A 20907-nucleotide genomic window follows, 5' to 3' on the forward strand; every position below is an offset into this window, starting at 1 on the left:
CTTAGTCTTTATGTATGATGAAATCATGGTTCCTATAACACGATTCACCCTTTCAGTTGGATTGCTCTGCGGATGATAATGTGGAGTGTAGCTTATCTCCGAACAGTACTTTTTGGCTAAATCCCTAAACTGGTGAGACTCAAACTGTTTCCCATTATCACAAATAATCGTCTTTGGGGCTCCGTACAGCAAAAATTGTTTTTCTATAATTTCACACATTTTGTCGGCTTTACCTGAACGGAGAGGAAATAAAAGAGTGAATTTACTGAACAAGCACGTTATGACTAGCAACATGGTGTTACACTTTTTACTCTTAGGAAAGGGACCCATAAAATCTAGCGCAACTGCCTGCCAAGGACCTTTGACGTCTCTGTGTTGTCCCATATGACCTAAGCGCAAGTTTTGTGATGCCTTCCTGCTGGCACAACACTCGCACCCATTTACATATTTCTTAACATCTGTTAAGATATTGTGCCAGTAAAACTTCTGCTTGATTCTGAAACTTGTCTTCCTAATTCCCAAATGACCAGACGTAGGACTGTCGTGACACTCCTGCAGAACCTTCATGCGTAAGGCCTCAGGGACAAATAATTTCCACATATCTTCCTTGTTTGGATATTGCTTCATCGGCACTTTTTTGTAAAGTAATCCTTTTGAAACAGCCCAGCTCGAGTTATGATCATCAGCCGATAATTGATCAACCTTATTTCTGTACCATACGTCCTTGTGACTATCTAGTATTTCAATTACATTTGTCTCACAAACCGGTTCTGAATCGCTTCTAGAGAGGGCATCGGGTACTGTATGGCACTTTCCTGGTCTGTGGACAATATCGAAGTCGAATTGCTGCAATTTCATTGCCCAGCGTGCTAACCTGCCATGGGGGTCTTTCATTTTGTGAAGCCATAGCAGTGCACTGTGGTCTGTCACCACCGTGAAGCGTGTCCCATCTATGTATGGCCTAAACTTTTCAATCGCGAAAACGACACTTAACAGTTCTCTTTCGGAAGCTGAATATCTCATTTCCGTGTCGTTTAGTTTTCGACTCAAGTAAGCCACCGGTTGGTCGATATTATCCACTTTTTGACAGAGCACCGCTCCAACCCCTGAACTGGATGCGTCACAATCTATAAAAAAACGTTTCGTGTAGTCTGGACAAGTCATCACTGGTGTTGATGTTAACACGGTCTTTAGATTTACAAAAGCTCTTTCTGCTTCGCTCGTCCAAACAAACTTCCTCTTCTTTCCTTTTGTTAAATCATGAAGTGGAGCTGCCAGACTCGAGAAATCCTTAACAAAACGTCTGTACCAGCTGGCGAGCCCTATGAATCTCTTTAACTCTGTAAACGTCTTGGGTCTAGCAAAGTTCAATATGGCCTCCACCTTCTCCGGATCCGTTCTGAGCCCATTTCTGTCTATGACATATCCTAGGTATCTCAAACTAGGCCTAGCAAACTTGCACTTCTCCACATTAATCGTTAAGTTTGCACCCTTCAGAATCATCATCACTTTCCTTAAAAGGTACAAATGCTCTTCAAAGCTCGCTGAGCATATGACAATGTCGTCGAGATATGTCCAAACCTTACCCTCTTCAGCCTGAAACAGTATATCCATGAACCTTTGCTGGGTCTGCGACGCGTTCACTAACCCGAATGGCATTACTTTAAAATGAAACAACCCTCTTCCTGGAATCGCAAAGGCTGTTTTCTCTTTGCTGCTCTCTTCTAGTTGAATCTGCCAAAACGCAGACTTTAAATCTATTGTAGTCAAGAACTTAGCATTTCGCAGACTGTCTAATATATTGGCCACCCTAGGCAGGGGGTATGTATCTCGTTTTGTCACTCTATTTAGCTGTCTACTATCTAGACATAGCCTGTTTTCCCCATTAGGTTTTTTTACGATTAATACTGGCGAGCACCACGAGCTGTAAGATGGTTCTACGACGTCTTTGGCCAGCATGTCCTCTAATTCCTTTTCAATTGCCGCCTTAATTACGGGCGAAAAGTTATATTGTCTTTGATGTATCGGCTTACTGTCACCAGTGTCTATACTGTGTCTCAACACATTCGTTCTCCCTAACCCACGGCCAACTGTGTCCTTCATCTCGTCTATCAACTCTTCCAAACTTACAAGCTGACTTGGGGTTAAATCTTCTCTACCTATAATTACCGGCTCGTTTGTAACATTTATCGCAGCCAACTCCATCTTACCCTCTGTTACTTTACCTCTAAATCTCAATTCTACGCCAAACTCGTCAAAGAAGTCTTGGCCTAAGATAAAATTTTGTTTTAAGGCCGGCATGACTAAAACTGGCATTACTTTAAATTGTTCATCAAAGTGAATGGGCACATCAATAATTTCTGTAATCTGATGTATCACCCCATCAGCCACTGACATTTCTAATGGCTCTTTTTTTTTTGCCTTTAACCCAAGTCTTGCCAGGGTCTCCGCAAACCGCCTATTAATCACCGTGCGACCTGCTCCATTATCTAGCAATCCCACGCACTCGTAACCTAAAATACTCAAAACTACATAAGATCGATTGTCGTTAATCCTTTTAACCATCAATGGACACAAATCAACATCGTTACGGACAAAAAAACTTTTTACTGTACTCAACCATGATTGCCACTCACAACTTTCTCGACTTAGGGAGAAATTCAGTTGGCAGCACTCGAATTTCCCCCTTTCTCGTTTCCCTTGCATAGACAATCTTTAGAAGTTACTCCAAACTTCCCACATTTAAAACAAAATAGTCGTTGCTTAGGCACAGTACACTCCCTAAAAACATGGCCACTCTCGCGACAGTTCCAGCACCGCTTTGCTAGCTGAACTAAGTCCGTCCCCTGTGCTGTCTTAATTTCCGCTACTTCTTCTAATTTCCTTGTATCACTTATTGACACCTTCGACATTTCCTTGAAAGCCAGATCTGGTTCTAAAACATTTACCGAAATCTTAGGCTGCCTAAAACTTTCACAGTTTATTTTAGTCCGTTCAACTATTCTTAGTACATTTACCATGTCAAGAATCGAACTGAAATGGTCCCTACAGACGGCCTGCTGGTAATAGGGTGACAAATTCTTTTGTATGATGGAGAGCTTCTCCTGCTCTGAAATGTTAACCGGTAGCCGGTTAAACAGGTTCTGCATAACAGACACGTATATGAGGACAGATTCGCTTTCCCCCTGAGACCTTGCTCTTATCTCCGCTAAAAGCTCCTCCTGGTAGTACGGCCTCTGGAAAGCCCGTTTAAGGAGAATTACCAACTCGTCCCAACTGCCCGCGTACTCCTTATTAGCCCTGTACCAAATTAATGCGTCCCCTTCAAAAAAGTCAACCGCATAACGCCATAGATCTGCCTCAGTTGCATTTCTAGCTTCTTTCAGTTCTGCTACTCTTTCTAAAAATGCGTTTACACTCATTTTATTTCCCCCTGTAAACTTGAGTCCCCACTGATGAATAGGTACTAACTTACGTTTCGGAATATCCTCATCAATAGTTGAAAAACGCATCAGTCTGGACCTACCATCCCCATCCTGCTCCCACCTGCCAGATGAGAACGCAACACTTCTATCGCGCCTACCCGTAACCTCCTGGTGCTTATCCTCTACTTTACTCGCTGCGCCTACTCCAGCCCCGGAAGACGAACTAGCCTGGTCCTCCAACTTTTCTATAATTTGACGCCCTAACTCACCTAACGTATTCTGTAAAATATCTTTGTCATCAACAGATAAATTTTCATCTTCCACAATCTCATCCTGCTGCTCCAACTTATCTAAAAGCACCTGGCATTGCTCTAACAGGCCCTCCTTACGAATACCTTCATCTTCCACCTCATGTTTGACCAGACTCAGCCTATTTTGGACGTGATAAAGCCTGGAAACTAACCGTTTAAATAAAGCCCTATCTGGCTTGCCAGTAAGCTCCGTAATGTAATTTGACAGAACCTGTATTTTTGCTGAGCACACCTCCAGCTCAAATTTGACAGAAGCTTCTTTCGGAGCCTTCAGTTCCAACTCAGGACCCAGCGCAACCCCCGAACGCATCAATTCAGTCAACAGCTTTTTCATAACCGGTACAGTTGCCGTTTTCAAAACAATACCCCGGCAAGCAAGTTCATACTGTAACTCGTCTTTTAACAAATAATTTGGCTCCATTGCAAAAAGCTACCAAACTAACTACAATAAAAAAACACTATTATGTATATACAAACCCAATATCTATGCAAAATAAATAATTTTGATAGTTTACAAAATTTCATCAACCAAAATAATCAAAAACAAAAAAAAAACACCAAAAGAATAAAATAAAAAAAACACGATGTAAAACTACTTATTTAAACTAACACACTAAGCCAACCTAAAAGCTATACCTAATAAGAGTATATCTTAAACTACAAAAACAACACATGAAATAAAACAAACGTACAAAATAACTTAAAATTATATAAACCGTTAACATTCAAACCGCGAGCAAACTTCGATGCAAACTTGTAATTCACCGCAACGACCTTTGGACTGTGTCACCCTCTTGCCAACCAAACGTTTTTACGTTGAGCGCCACTGTTACGGGCTGACAAGGGCATAAATCAAGGCACAATAAATGTTAAAACTACGTTTATTATCCTCTACGTACAATGAAACTTAACTATCCTAAAACTAGTTGGACGCCAGGAGCGTTTAGTCTGATGGTCGACTGGGTGCCGCTGCCTACCCACTGCCTGTCCTTTTAGCTAGCCCAATCTTCAAATAACAATATTTGCTGTGCACCAAAAGGGCGTTTCGTTAAGCTAAAACAAATGTACTTTACGTTATTTCACGTTAATTTATGAAAATTACATTAATTTCTTATTGATCGTTTTTCTTATAACTTAGAACTCACCCCTTAGTGTAGTTGAAACGGCACACACAATATAAACAAAATATAATCACTCCAGCTAGTTGGATTTCCAGATTGCACATTTAAACAATTTCGGTATACTTAATGAATATTCCATATTACATTTCACAAGAACAGCGGAGGATGTTTACCCGAGTCGCCGTCACGAGCTCAAGTGTCCGTTCAATTTAATTTTTGTTGATTTCTCGTCATGACCGCAACCAAAATTCTAAATCTAAACACTAATGCACAAAATAAACAAATAAACATGGAAAAAGTTCGCCCGCTGCGGGGATTGAACCGGGTGCCCCAAGCTTGTTAGTCAAGCCCTCACACCACTGGACCAACTGAGCAGATGGCAAGCAGGCCCAAATAGGTGACCATTTGTAGCGAATAAAATCGATGCACCTTAATACAATTATAGAAGGCACATTATTGCTTACCCCTCACTTAACATTATTGCTTAACACTAGATACTAACATCACAACTTCAATCCATAGACCGTTATACTGTTCACTTTACTACAATAGTCCCAATGCCTGTTGCGACCGGTTCATTGGTGTCTATTGTTGCGCCCGTGAACGGGTTCCAGCAGGCGTTCTACATGACATTAAAGCTCTCCAAGAGGCCTCTACGTGTTGGATCTATATCCCCATGCAAGCCTATCAAAAGACCGGGATTTATAGGCCCGTGAAATCCAAGGAGATACAATAATAATAATAAAAAAAAAACCGCTCTGACAATGACAGACGTCTCGTAAAATTTTCTTGCTATAAATATATTTTTATACGTTTTTATTGTTAAAACTATTGTGTATTTTGCCGTCAAGTGAATAATCCATCTACGTTAAAATGTGGAAACGTAAAAAATGTGCCCAAAATGCGTGTGACGCAAATTTATACGCACCTCACTGACATGACATTTGCATGTAACACAATACGGTACGGTAAATAACGTATGAGCATGATTACGAGGAGTCAAGCACGTGCAGCGGAGTCGATAAACGCACGACCACCACCCCCGCCCGCCTCGTCGAGTTCCTCGTCCACATCATCGTCAGGCGACGACTTTGAAACGGCGCCTGACACAGACGAGTCCAGTAATGAGAGCGGGCCGCCGCCGCCGCCGCCACGACCACCTGCGCGACGAGGGCGGCCACCGCTGCCGGCACGCTTGGGGCCTGCGGGACATCCTGCCCCGCCCACGGCTCCCGCTGCCGGTGGTGTAGTGCGTCGCATGCGATGGTCTCAATCCATGAATGAGAACGTCATGCGCGCCTACTATGTGGCTACAGAGGGGGGAACACAGCTATCCGCGTATCGCTCAAGAATACTTCCTCTGTTTCAGGCTCTTGAACCTACCATCATCGTATCGGAGCAACGATTATCGGATCAGGTGCGCGTCATTCAGCGGCTAAAGCGGTTGGATGACGCGACACTTGATCGGCTTCGCCAGGAGGCTCTCTCTGCTCGCGCGGACTCCACCTCGGTGCGAGATCTGCCCGCCACGTCGCCGGATCCGATGCCCGCACCCGACCTGGCATCGGGGGCGCCGCGGGTTGATTTCAGTACCGACGAGGGGGACTTTGCGAGTCAGAGCGTGAGTACATCTGCCAATGAGCAACTGAGGAGGACTCTGGAAGAGGTCATTACGCAGTATCGGTCCACACCCAACACTAGGCCACGATTACCACGTTTGCCTATGAATAGACGCAATCTAGCGCTAATGGGAGCCCTAAACGCTTTACTAGAGCCATATCTGCGGACTAGTAAAGATTTAGATGATACGCACTCGATCATGTATTGCGGAGCCATCGCGGCGTGCCGTGTTGCACGAGTCAAGTTTCCGGACGCTGAACGTGCACCTAGGACCGCCGGAGGTGCCCCCGCATGGCAAATACGGATCGAGCGACGTATCAACTCGTTTAGGACTCTCATTGCAAAGCTGATCTGCTTCAGGGGGGGCAACCACCGCCCCCGAGTAATGCGCTTTGTGAATCAGGCGTTCGCGGGGACGGGTATTGAGCCCCGCGACTATATTGCCAATCTCACGGAGCGCATCGACTTTCTTAAGCAGAAAGTGTATGCATGGGCAAACCGTATTCGCCGCTACAGAAAGCGTGTGGATCGATTCCAGCAGAATCGTCTTTTTCAGAGTGATCAAAGGAAGGTATACCGAAAGTGGGAGGAAACCAACCTTCGTGCGTCCGACACGCGGTCGCCAGATGCTACTGCCATGACTGATTTCTGGCGTAGCATCTGGTCAGTGCCTGTCGAACACACCGAGGGGGGTTGGATGAGTGTTGTCGAGCGTGAGTGCGAGTCCATCGAACCTATGGGGGCAATCACCATCAGCCCCGATGACGTAAGTTGTGCCATCCGCACGGCCCAGAACTGGAAAAGCCCTGGGCCGGATGGATTGCACAACTTCTGGCTAAAATGGTTCCGATGCTCGCACTCGCGCTTGGCAGCACAATTTCAACAAGCCCTCGAGTTTGGTTCTCTCCCACCTTCTTTAACAACTGGTGTCACCTTCCTGCTCTATAAGTCCGGTAGTACCACGGAAGCAAAGAACTACAGACCCATCACGTGCTTGCCTACACTCTACAAGCTCCTTACTTCCATTTTGAGATCAAAAATAAACGCGCACATTGTCGCTAACAACATTTTGGCCTCCGCTCAAAATGGATGTAGGGTTGGGTCCCGTGGTACTAAAGAGCTCCTCCTCATAGACATGACCATTTGCCAACAAATCCGGCGGAATAGGGGGGCCCTCTCTGCCGCTTGGATTGACTACAAGAAGGCCTATGATTCGGTGCCTCACTCATGGCTGGGGAGAGTCTTAGTGCTGTATAAAGTTGATACAGCTTTAAGAGCCTTCCTAAGCGCGTGTATGAGGCAGTGGACCACAGTCCTTCGTCAACCAGGAGGTGGGGATGACCGCCCTGGCCCGCAGGATTTTATAAGGATTGAGCGAGGAATATTCCAGGGTGATAGTCTGAGTCCCCTGTGGTTCTGCCTAGCTCTGAATCCCCTCAGCACCCTGCTGAAGGATTCAGGATTAGGTTGCCGGCTTCGGAGAGAGGGTGAAGTCATTTCTCACCTTCTGTACATGGATGACCTCAAATTATTTGCACCAAATAGCCAAGACTTGTTGGAGCTACTGAAAACCACCGAAGATTTCAGTAGTGCCATCAACATGGAGTTTGGTGTCGATAAATGTGCGGTTATGCATGTACAGCGGGGGAAGGTTGTAAATTCAACAAATTTACAACTTTCTGAGACAATGTCTTTCAGATCTATCTCTGAATCAGAAACCTACAAATACCTTGGTATGACACAGTCGTTGGGTATTGAGGACGAGGGTATTAGACAGTCGGTGAAGGAGCGCTTTTTCAGTCGGCTCACAAAAGTCCTTAACAGTCTTTTGTCAGGAGGCAACAAAGTGCGCGCCTTCAACGCCTGGGTAATGCCCCTACTCATATACTCCTTTGGCATACTAAGATGGACTCAGACCGAGCTGGACGCCCTGGATCGGAGGGTCCGACTAATGCTCACCACACATCGTATGCTGCACCCACGCTCGTCAGTTATGAGATTGTACATCCCACGGAAGTGTGGAGGTCGAGGCTTCCTAAACGCCAAAGATCTCCACAACCGCGAGGTGTGCAATCTCAGGAATTATTTCCTTAACAACGAGTGTGGGGTGCATCGGGATGTGGTGGCAGTAGACAGGAACCTCACTCCGCTCTCCTTGGCAAACGAGAACTGGCGCAAACCTGTGGTACTAAGTACTGCGGATCGCAAGGCGGCATGGGAGAGTAAGGTGCTACACGGGCGGTTCTATAAGGCCCTCACGGGACCCGACGTAGACCTGCTCGCGTCGGTGAACTGGTTACGATTCGGGGACCTCTTCGGAGAAACCGAGGGTTTCGTCTGTGCAATTGCGGACGAAGTTATGATGACGAACAACTATCGGAAATATATCCTGAAGGACGGTACGGTCGACATTTGTCGGGCATGCCGCCGTCCCGGAGAGTCACTCAGGCATATCATTTCCGGTTGTTCTCATCTTGCTAACGGCGAGTACTTGCACAGACATAATCTCGTAGCCAGGATTATTCACCAGCAACTTGCTCTTCTATACGGCCTTGTGGACCGCGAAGTACCGTACTACAAGTACTCACCTGCGCCAGTTCTCGAAAATGGTCGTGCCACGCTCTATTGGGATCGATCTATCATCACTGACAGGACTATTGTAGCCAATAAGCCTGACATCGTGATAATAGATCGATCGCAACGCCGGGCCGTGCTCGTCGACATCACCATCCCCCATGACGAGTGTTGCAAACTCTTTTGAGATCAGCAATGTCAAATATTTTAATTTATATTTTTTCATGATTTTGTCATGTCACTCTAAAATAAATGGCTAAACGTTTCGTACGTGTTTTCATTCGGGCTATATTTCATGTAATTTTCTACATCTGGCGACCGTTAATTAAAATGGAAATATTACGAAAAGAACGAGGTATAGCCAGGAGGCTTTTTACAACCGCGAAAAACGAATTTCAAGCTAATTTAGAGTCAACAAATATCGACGAAATCACCGCGGCCTTCAACAAACTCCAGCTTCGAGCCGATTCCCTGTTCAACGTTGACCTACGTATAAAAGAACAGTGGCTAAAAACGGACGAGATGACTGAAGATGAAATTTATGAAGATTGCATGACCAGCGATAAGTATGTAAGCGACTGGGAGCGTATAAAAGTCATGTACGAAAACGTTTCTCGGAAGAACGAACGCATGAAGAGGTCTTGCAAGTCTAGCGGCAGCGATGTGTCGAATAACACACAAAAATCTCATCAATGTTGTGAGAAGTCGGCATGCAGTAGTGCTTGTCATTCAAGACGATTCCGTCTACCGAAATTTGAGTTACGGAAGTTTGACGGCAATACGAAAAATTGGATTGGTTTTTGGTGTCAATTTCAGAAAATCGACGACGACGAGACAATAGACGATGGAGATAAGTTTCAGTACCTTTACCAGTGCACTGTTCCAGATACTCCAGCGCGAGAGATCGTCGAGAGCTTTCCGCCGTCGGGAGATAACTACAAGAAGGCTGTTGAGCAATTGAAGTCCAGGTTTGCACGTGACGAAATGTTGATCGACATTTATGTGCGTGAACTGCTTAATCTTGTACTAGCACAAGCAAAAGGTAATACTTCTTATAAATTAGGCCACTTATACGATAAATTAAATACGCAATTGCAAGCATTAGAAAGCTTAGGTGTCACTATAGATAAATACGCTGCTTTACTTTTCCCTTTAGTTGAGTCCGCCTTGCCCGAATCTGTTTTACGAGCATGGCAGAGATCCCATGTACTGGAGGAGAAGGGCGACGATCATCTGAACCAGCTTATGCAGTTCCTGAAACGCGAAGTGGAGTCGGAAGAGCGGATAAAGCTCGCGCGCACCGGGATAGCATCGGGTGACAGTTTGCATAGCGATTCTACTCAACCCACCGCGGCATGCTTGGTGTCAACGGAAGACGCAGGTAAGAAGATTTGTTGCGTTTGGTGTGAAAAGGCATCGCATAGCAGCTTCGAGTGCTACAAAGCTAACAAAATGTCGTATGAAGCTAGGAAGGATGTGCTAAATAAAAAAGGAGCGTGCCTTATTTGTTTAAAAACCGGACATAATGCGAAAAAATGCAAAAATTTCACAAAATGCCTTTTCTGCTCCAAACGTCATTCTGTATTGATGTGCCCTGACATTAAAACGTCAAGTCAAAATGAAACTGAAGAAACTTCGAATGTTGAAACGTCAAATTTAAATAATAATGTAACTCAATATAAGGCTAGTACTACACTGTTGCAAACGTTCATGGCGAATATTATGAGCGAAAAGAAATGTATACGAGTACGATGCTTTATTGATTCGGGTGCACAGAAGACTTATTTACGTCGCGATATAATAGAAAATTTAGACTTGAAACCTGTCGGCAAAGAAATCGTGTCAAATTGTCTTTTTGGCGGGATTGAAACTAAGAAGGAACTATTTCATACCTACGAGTTCACGCTAGCAAGCTTGGATAAGAAATTTGAATGTACAATGACCGCGCGAGACAAGTCTACGCTCTGCGGGTATGTTCCTCGTTTAAATGTAGACCATGAGATGTTTAAAGAGTTACAGAAACATAATATTACGCTGAGCGACGTCGGCGATGCGGCAGCACCTGACATCGGGCTGTTGATCGGCGCAGACCATGCAGGCGTGTTGCTCACGGAGAGTTTCTTAAAACTGAACAATAACCTCGTGGCAATAAAAACTAAATTTGGATGGACTCTTCAAGGACCTGTTATGAACACATGCGGTGTCTTAATGAACGTAGTATTAGAAAATGAATATAAGTTGAAAGAAAGTAAGAAAGTAGTGCTCGCTAACAACACTGCAGATTATAGTACGTTTCTATCTACACTGACTTTCATCTTTAAGTACATTATAGACCTAGCCGGACTTTCTTTTCTACGGTCCGGAGGGAAGGTTTGGATAATTTTGTTTATGTGTGCAGTTTACCGAGCCGTGTATATCGAATTGACCAAACCACTAATGACAGAAGCTTTTGTCATAGCCTTACGAAGATTTATCCCGAGACGTGGAAGAGTTGACACAAAATACACGGAAGTTGATAACCTTCTGAAGACTCTGAACTTTAGGAGCATTAAGAGGAAGTTTAGTTCTCCTGCAGCGCCATGGCGGGAAGATTGGTGGGAGCGTCTCATACGCTCTTTGAACGACCTCATGAAACGAAACTTACCTTACCAGTTCCACAGTGATCAACAGGCTCGGTAACAAGAACATACAGTTGCTTATCCAGAAGGGCAAGGAGAGGGACTCTAATTTAAGGGTAGGTGACGTAGTTTTGATAGAAACTGACTCAAAGCGTATTAAGTGGCTTTTAGGGAGGATTGTAGAAACTTTCCCCGGTACAGACGGTTGCGTAAGAGTGGCTAACGTGCGCACAGCAGATGGAGAGTTCACACAAGCAGTTCAACGCCTGTACCCACGCGAAATACAGGCTGGCGACATATAGAGAAGAGTTTTGGGCCTCTTGCCCAAGTTGCCCAAGGTGGGAGGATGTTGCAAACTCTTTTGAGATCAGCAATGTCAAATATTTTAATTTATATTTTTTCATGATTTTGTCATGTCACTCTAAAATAAATGGCTAAACGTTTCGTACGTGTTTTCATTCGGGCTATATTTCATGTAATTTTCTACAACGAGAATCTCGTGAAAGCCGAGAAGGACAAATCTAGTAAGTACCTAGACTTGGCTCACGAGATAACCGCCATGTGGGATGTTGATTCGACGATCATTGTCCCGATAGTTGTTTCAGCGAACGGTCTCATAGCGAAGAGTCTCGAACAACACCTTGAGAGACTCTCGCTAGGTGGTTGGATCAAGGGTCAGATGCAGAAGGCGGTGATCTTGAGCACGGCGCGGATAGTCCGGCGGTTCCTCTCCCTGCGGCCCTGACCACCGGCAGCTTGGGCCTTGCCCCGCTGCTGGCGGCACCCTAGGTTAGGTTTTTTACAATGTGTTTATATGTGTTTTGTATTTTTTTTTTATGTACTTTTATATTTTACTTTTATATCCATATTGTAAAAAACCTCAGTCTAAGAATTAAGAGAAATAAAGGAAATAATAATAATAATAATTTAACATTAACATAAAGAGCAATGGTAATTTTCCTGCAAAGTGTATGATCGGTCCGGACACCATATCTAGTTTAGTTTTATTTGTTATTTTTTTGAGACATTTAATTTCTATATCGTAAAACGGAACACATTAATTAGCGACAGTAGGTAGGGTACTTTTTCGAATATTTTTTGACGTTTATAAAAGCCAGTGGAAGGTAGATAGATTTCGATGGCTGCTCATGGCCGTATACGCAAGCTCGTGCGTCGTGAAAAATAAAAAATACCTAAAAAAAAACTGTCGATTTGTGTGCTCGAAACCCTCACCGGAGCCACTACAGCATCAGCTCGCCAATGAAGAGTGTCGGTACCGACAAAGCGATTCGTCGTGCAGAGACCGGGTGAGTTGGCTTTCGAGCTATTTGCTTTCACTGGCATAGATTGTTAAATTTCTCGTTGTCTAAAACAATTTCCCTATTCGAGGGCGATTGTACATTTGTTCCTTCGACCGCGGATCCTCCTCAAACTGAGAACAGCTAACCTGTCTCGGGGCCAGGAGTGACGTTTTGAACCTCTTTCGTTTCGTTAAAACTGTCGCTAATTTCGTTTCGTTGTCGTTGCCTATAATCCTATAGAAATACAGTTATTTTATCACATTATATTAAAATATCGAATTTTAACCGATCGAATTGATGATGCAATCATATTATACGGCCAAATTAAGTAGGCATTGAATTTGGTATTGACACCGTTGGGAATAGAACACTTCTAAAATTAGTCGGATAATATTTGCACCGCGTGCCATTTCTGATTACGTAATATAATAACCTATATACAACAGTGTTGATTTGGGGACTTTAAGAATAGCGATAATTAGATATTGTTATTTTGTAAAGTGAATATAATGCCTAGACGAATATAATTTACACAATAGTACAAGTACATATATGATAAATTAGTAATATTTTACCCGCGTATTTAGTCCATACAAATATCGTGCATTATTATTGAATAATGTTCACAGATAGATGTCCTTTAATATTCACATAGATCACATAGTTAATCCTTATCAATAACTTGCTACCTCTGCTAAATATTTAAATACTTACGTTACGTACTCATAATCGGCACAAAGTATTCGCGAGCTTATCTACAATCCATTAAGGTCTATTTTCCAACGGCAGCACAGCACGGTGCGAACTGTTTTTGTTATTGTAAATTGTAGTCAAATAATTTATTTAACTCACATTTAATAAGTGATTCTCGCTTCGTCTCCTACATTCGGAAACATTCGAAATATAATTGAATTGCAAGTCTGGCTTCTAATCGTTTTGACCATCTATCAACATAATATCTAATTCTAACAAGAATTCCTTTCGCACCTATTGTAGCGAGATAAATTTATTCTTCGCAAATATTATTTAGCATTTATAAGTTGAGTTGTGTATTTGGTGGTATCGTGGCGGGTGGACCTTATAGCATAGTACATAAGGTTGAAATTTGTTTGTTCTACAAGTTGTTTTGTTTATCGAAGAAGTTTTTTTTTTACATTTAATTAACGCGGTTGCTTCATATTCAAACTAATCATGTCTAAGGCACTTGCTCGTCGTAATTTGCAATTGAAACGCGAAATATCGATCAAACGAATCGATGAATGTTTGGCGGCTGGGTTGCAGGCTAAAGTGGATTCCTCGCGATTACCATTGTTTATGTCTAGATTTAGCAAAATAGACGGCTATTGTTCTAGTTTTGAAACCCACCATTTGAAACTCATTTCGGAAATAACAGATGTGAACGAATTAGACCAGGAGGATGTTGTACGTCAAGAATTTGACGACAAATATTTTCAAATAATCGAAATTCACACTTCGTTGTCGACTGCGACTACTATCGAGGGCGAGACAAATAGAACCGATTTGTCCGTTAAGTTGCCTCGTTTAAATCTCGTACATTTCGATGGCAACATTAAATCGTGGGGAACATTTTATGATATGTTCAATACAATGGTACATCAAAACAAACGATTGTCAAATATTGAGCGGTTCTCAATTTTAATTTCACTCCTTTCGGGTGAACCATTGCAATTATTAAAAGGGTTTCCTTTATCGGATAGCAATTATTTAGATGCTTACGCGGCTTTGATCGATAGATATAATAACAAACGAAAATTGGCTTTTCGTCATTGGGAAGAAATTCAGAACGCTTCGTTGAAATCTAATTCGCCTAGCGAGTTACGTCGACTTGTAGACACTTTTAGAGAAAATATCGCGGTTTTGAAAAATCTGAAATTTCCCGTCAATGATTGGGATTTTCCATTGTTTTATTTATTGATCAATAAATTGGACCAGGATACCCGTCGTCGTTTTGAACTGCAAAACGACAACAAAGATGTACCGTCGTTCGAGTCGTTGTTAGAATACGTCAGTAAGGCCGGTCAAGCGTTAGAGCTCGCCGACCTCACCGAGTGCGCCGCCGCCCCTGCGGCACGCGCACCTGTCGCGAACGTATTGCGAACCAGCTAATATTTGCCAACGTCATGGAGTAGATGGCGCTAGTAGTCACGTTTAACTTAAGTAACCGCTTCTAGGTTATTGGGATTTTTTGAGGGAAGTTGAGAGGGTAGATGAGAACGACAGTAGGAAAAAGGAGGTTGTGTGCGAACAGATCGACGCGGCAGTGATATTTGCTTTTAGATCAAGTCAAGAACGTTCTTATGGTGTTATTAGAATAATGATGTGTCTCTAGTATATTGTGACCAACGTTATCAGTACTCAGAGTGAACAGTGATCCAGTGAGGCTAATATGAACTTAAGGTAAACTTTGTGTGAGGAATGGGGTCGCTATAAGGGGAGGTTTGGAGGCGACTATTAAGCTCAAGAAACCAGGTGGATAATCATGTGATACTCATGTTATATGTAGGTAATAAAGTCGGACACCAGCACAACTCATATCGTCATCTCACTAACATCCAGGCCTCGTATAGGTATGTAGTACATTTACATATCGCTTTCCAGTATCCGTAAAACCATTAGCTCATTCGATAGGTTAATAAGTATGGTGAGCTTGACGACATGGTGGAGCATGCTGGGAATTTTTATTCATATGCACTGTTATCATCATCAAAAGTAACATATGTTTATCTCTAACATATGAAAAGTCAATTTATTTACGCGCGTACAACTAAAGAGCTACAATATTTGGTTTATTTAATTCAATTTAGTGTTTTATTTCAACCATGAAGCCCATATTTATATTATTTCTACTACCAAAAAGGTATTCAGCAGGCGAATGTTAGTGGTTCACCTGAGCACATAGGCAATTGAGTGAGTACCTACATACATTTTAACTGAACATTCTTGCTCTTTGATATACAAGAGATTGCAAGTGTCAGTAGGTATCATAATATAGTTTATAAAAAGCAGATATATAAATACATACTTTCACGATTATTAATATTTTGCGACAAAGGGTAGTCTGAATTAAGAAGCTCTCTTTAATCTTTGAAAACAGTGTGTTTATTAGCCCTATAGCAGCTATAAGCAGTGGAATGGAATTTCAAGTTATGGTTTTGAATGATATAAATATTTAAATTTTTATGTTTTAGAACCAGTATTTGTCAATAATTGATGTGATAAAAATGTTTATGTTTTACCAGAGCAGCAAAGTTTGTTTTCAACTCACGTGCCTTGAAACACTCGCAACGCTCAAGATTTTACTTTTACGCTCATGATTACATGTGACGTTACTAAACAGATTCAACATTTCTATGTTAAAAGAATGAGAGAGTGGCAAAGATTGTCAGATCAGAAAATATAGTTATTTCTACTGAATAATAAAAGGTAATCAGTAATCATTTATGAATCAGGTAAGTCTCAGTAAACATTCGTAATTCGTGTTTAGTATAAATCCCATAAAACAAGTATTTATCATCAGTTTTTAAACACTGACTTAGTAGCATTTTACCTTCAACAAGAGCCTTAGTACTCTTAAGTCTCACATTTCATTATATTGAAACCAAGTACCTAACTACATATTTCATTAAACATGTCGAAAATAATAAAGGGTGAAAGGACATTCAACTCAAATTTTAACGCCCAAAGCGTTAGATTTTTTTTCAATTATCGGTGAAGTGTCAGCAATTATCCAATTGTTCTCTTAAATGTCCTATGAATGGTGCCATTACCATACCTGCTCATACCTAACAGGTCAAACTGCTCAAACCTAAGTTTAAGTTAAACAAGAGGTTTAACTATAATCTATATTTAGGTACCTATACGTTATGTTAATTTTGATATTTATATTTGATTACGTAGGGGACAAGGTACTTTACCTACGTGTTTAGATTTAGTTGCCTGACCAATCTTTGATATAAATTAAATAAAATCATGCACTAATAAACATTTACGACATTTTGAATAAAAATTTGCTGGTCAATTTTTGTTGTGACCCAGGATACATCCTTTCAAACAGCGACTTTATCACAGATTCAAATCATGCTGTTGATCAACAATTCATTAACAAAATAATTAACATTTTAATATTAAAATAATAAGAATCAAAATCTCACATTCATTGTTCTGTTTGGCGGAATAGTTTTTATAGTTAATAGTATCAAATTTAAAGTTTATTTATCATGCGGATAGTTGATATAATGCCGTGCGGACTGTTGTTGCTTACAAACCAGTTTAGGTCTGACCTCCGATTTGGTATATTTTCTGTAACTTCGGGATCTAGTTATATTTGTGTTTATAATATTTTGTGAAAAGGACCATAATCTCTTATGAATGATGCTTTTGTATAACACGCATTGCTTGCAGAATATCCGCTTTATCACAAATTATCAGCTCAGCCCTGATTTGACTCGTCGTGTGAGCAAGTGTGCGTGGTGTATGGAAACAATTTATACTGCGTGTCTTTTTAGAAAACGAATGTATCATGTTTAACGTATTAGGTAGGAACCAGATTTAACATTCGTTCGTTATACTTATATGATCCATAAATATTCTCTTAGAATGAAACAAAATTTATTTTATCAAGATTAATAAAATAATACAGTACAAATATTCTTTGTTGCTCACCAATATAAAAACGAAAATAACATACAGATTAAGCACATAACTCAAACTATGGTGCACAACAAGCGGTCTTATCGCTGAAGAGCGATATCTTCCAAACAACCAAACTAGGCTTATAATCGTATGTTTTGCGCATCCATATCTTCACTAAGCTAAAATCAGAAGCATTCGCATTGCGTGTAATTCAAAATTCGAAATCAACCCTTACACTTCGTTTGAAGGACTAGAACCACTCATAACATAAGAGATGTTAAGGAATGTCTTGCCTCATTGTTGTTTGTTGTTACAGTTGTAAGGTATTGGTACGGGTTGGTTTCTTAGAAGTTGTAGGTATCATTTAGATGTAGTAACCTGTAACGTGCCTTAGTGAAAATGCAGGAGGCACTTGAAATCAGATTACAATTTGATGTCATAATATGTACACGGCTACCCAAACTCAAAGGACCAGGACCATCATTGAGACCCAATCAGAATCGCGCAGCCACTCCAATGGCACCAGCAAACTGCCAATAATGGAGCTCTCGCTAGAATTAACAGTTGGCATGCATGATATTGCTGTCCTAAAAAATAAACGGTTAAAAGGATTGTAAACGAATAAAGAACTGCCGAATATAAATATTATGTTTAAATAATATTCACTTACTTTTTCTGTTCATGTAACTCAGCACAGTATCTTGATTCAATCCCAATTAACATTCCAATCTAGAGATTGTCATCAGAGAATCAATAAATATCAACTTGTATAACAGTAAATTGCAAACGCAAAACTGTTTACTATAAGCCACCAGGCTATTATAATATATATGTTTGCACCTAAGCCATACCCTATAGGTATAAGGACTTCCTATTATTATTCAACCATTGATTCATAGTGTGGACAGTCACAGATTAGCGATTTGATATAAACTAATTAGATAAATATTAACTTAACTTCTGAATTGTGTATGTATCTATGTCATGTACATGCGATGACCCAAACCTAGGGTTAAAAATATTAAAATATATTATTATTGAGAAGACTTCAAATGAATTGCATACTAATTGAATGGGCTAGTGGTTTCTTTATTATGTATTTTATTCCAACAAAAACAGGTAAGGGAGTGGTAGATTTAAAGAATAGTCACTAGCCATGCAAAACTCTTTTAATTTTGTTAAATGAAAGTGGAATCGAGCAGTAGATGTTAATTGATGTCGCCAACTCAATCGAGTCTACTCGTCGTAGATGTACATATTAAGTACCTTCAACCTTCATACTCATAGTAATAATTACAAAGGCGGTAGAAGACCATGGTGGATACATTTCTGAATAAGATCAGAATTTCTCAAGTATTGTGTTATTTTAATAAATGTAATGACAGAAGTAATTCAGATATAATATCATCTATTTTGTATAATATCATCTTTAGAAACAATAAAAAGGACTTTATTATTAATTATTTTAGTATGCAAAAGCTCAGACCATTAAACCTTTAAAAGGAAGAGATTAATCATAAGCCAAATAATTATTGATAATAATTGATCGGGACACCTCAGCTTGTTAGCTTGTTTATCAGATTTAATCGGATTGAAATGCAGACTGGAGCTACACTATGATCCCAAGAATCATAATCACAATTAGAATCAGATGTCATATAAGGAAGTTCGATATCTTTCTTGATTCATTTTAATATTGCCGTGAAATATCGTAGTGTTAAGGCTGCACTCGACGCCAATGACCTCGCGCGTGTGGGCGGAGCTTTATACCCCTCACCGCACCACCCACTGCAAAAGATCGAGCGCGCAGAGCTATGCGTTCGAAATAGAATATCGCTTGCTCGCGCGTGCAATGCAGCACAGGTCCGTCTAGCAATACGACTTGCCTCGCACTGCCTCCGCAGAGGGGGGTAATGGTAGGAATCTAGGCGGAATTTAGGCTTATTGTTTTTAGAAATTGAGGCATAGTTTTATGAAATTGCAAAAAGCAAGAAAACCAAATCATTTTATAGTGTCTTGTGAGAATGATTGTAAAGTTCCATATTTTTGCAGAAGTAATACCGATCTAACTGAAAGAAATATAGTTGTGTAAATTAAAATAGATTTCCAGAAAAATATATCGTTGGTCATATCTTGTAGATTGTTATATGTTTTTTGCTGCTCAGAAAGTATCAATGTTTAATATAAAATATGGTTCTGAATAACTTAGTTTTACGGTATTTTGCGGGAAGAGGAGCCGTAATTGTTTTATGTACGACTCCTACAGTAGCAATAGTCACAAGACAGATTTATCAAAGTCTTATTCGTTGCCGTATCGTCATAAGTCACTGTGGACACCTGTCCTGTGTGGTTCTTCACCAGTGCACTCGAAGCCGCTCTTTCTTGGGCGGTGTATGCTAGCCTGTAATATGGATTTATCTTTAATGTTATTCTGTTCGCCCAACGACGTGTGACCATACGTCCATCCCTACGCTTCCTTGGCTCTTCCTTTCTTGGTTCGGCCTCGATAGCCGAAGAAACTAAGAACGCTATGGGTACAAACAGTGGATAACCTCGGTGATGTCGAGTTTGTCAAGAGTTGAAGCAGTTGCACCGTAGTAACGTTCAAGTATTCTTCGCCAGCACCATATCTCAAATGCATCTGTCCTATGATGGGTTTCAGTTTCAATGGTCTAGGTTTCGGACATGTAAAGAATATGATCGAGAAACCAAGGCGCCCGCATTAGTCTGATCCTTGTTTTATGTTATTCCATATGCATATCCTGGCGAGTCGTTTCGAGCTCTTCTGATCACCTTTTAGTCGCAGATGCCATCATCACTTATTTAAAATACCAAGTAAACCAACAACTTGCCTCAAGATCGTGCAATTCATTGATTCTCTTAATTTTACCAGGAAGATCGACATGCATCATCTTCGTCTCATTTCTATTGATCCTAAGGTATGGATCTGGATCCTAAAAATGGACTCATTACTGGCATACTCAATCTTTTGTAGCAGAACCGAAATTCATTTTCCACAGACACTTAACCTAATATAGTCATGTCATCTGCAAAACTGAGTTTATTGATTAGTTGGCCACCAACTTGGACATCACCCTCACAACCTTCCAATACTCATTTTCTATTCACAGATCTCAGTGAACACTTGCACTCCTCCTTCAACTATAAAAGGATTACGTGTTGCGGTATCCCCATTTCTCATAACTCTGAACATTTTACTCCAGTTAAAGAAATCAAAAGCCTTTGCGAATGCGAAGTCAATAAAGCGCAAAGCCTTAAAGAGT

At 41.1% G+C, this 20907-nt stretch overlaps 3 protein-coding genes and 1 long non-coding RNA gene across 7 annotated transcripts in view; 2 read left to right on the plus strand and 2 right to left on the minus strand.

Moving 5' to 3' along the window:
* Positions 1 to 20907, plus strand: part of LOC133533090 (small ribosomal subunit protein eS1) — a 196414-nt gene that overhangs the window by 138980 nt on the left and 36527 nt on the right. The gene's annotated exons all lie outside the window — the stretch shown is intronic.
* The window catches only part of LOC133533089 (sphingolipid delta(4)-desaturase DES1), a 53743-nt gene that overhangs the window by 5075 nt on the left and 27761 nt on the right, over positions 1 to 20907 (minus strand). The gene's annotated exons all lie outside the window — the stretch shown is intronic.
* On the minus strand, positions 3896 to 5366 carry LOC133532917 (uncharacterized). Its single transcript, XR_009801768.1, has 2 exons — positions 4882 to 5366; positions 3896 to 4789 (listed from the first exon to the last, which is right to left on the minus strand). It is a non-coding gene; the product is annotated as an uncharacterized LOC133532917 (long non-coding RNA).
* Positions 9221 to 11995, plus strand: LOC133532915 (uncharacterized). Its single transcript, XM_061871778.1, has 2 exons — positions 9221 to 10093; positions 10208 to 11995. The coding sequence occupies exons 1-2, from the start codon at positions 9304 to 9306 to the stop codon at positions 11728 to 11730; spliced, it is 2313 nt and encodes a 770-aa protein (XP_061727762.1). The 5' UTR covers positions 9221 to 9303; the 3' UTR covers positions 11731 to 11995.

This window comes from Cydia pomonella, chromosome 28, assembly GCF_033807575.1.
Source record: "Cydia pomonella isolate Wapato2018A chromosome 28, ilCydPomo1, whole genome shotgun sequence".
Classification (NCBI taxonomy): Eukaryota; Metazoa; Arthropoda; class Insecta; order Lepidoptera; family Tortricidae; genus Cydia; species Cydia pomonella.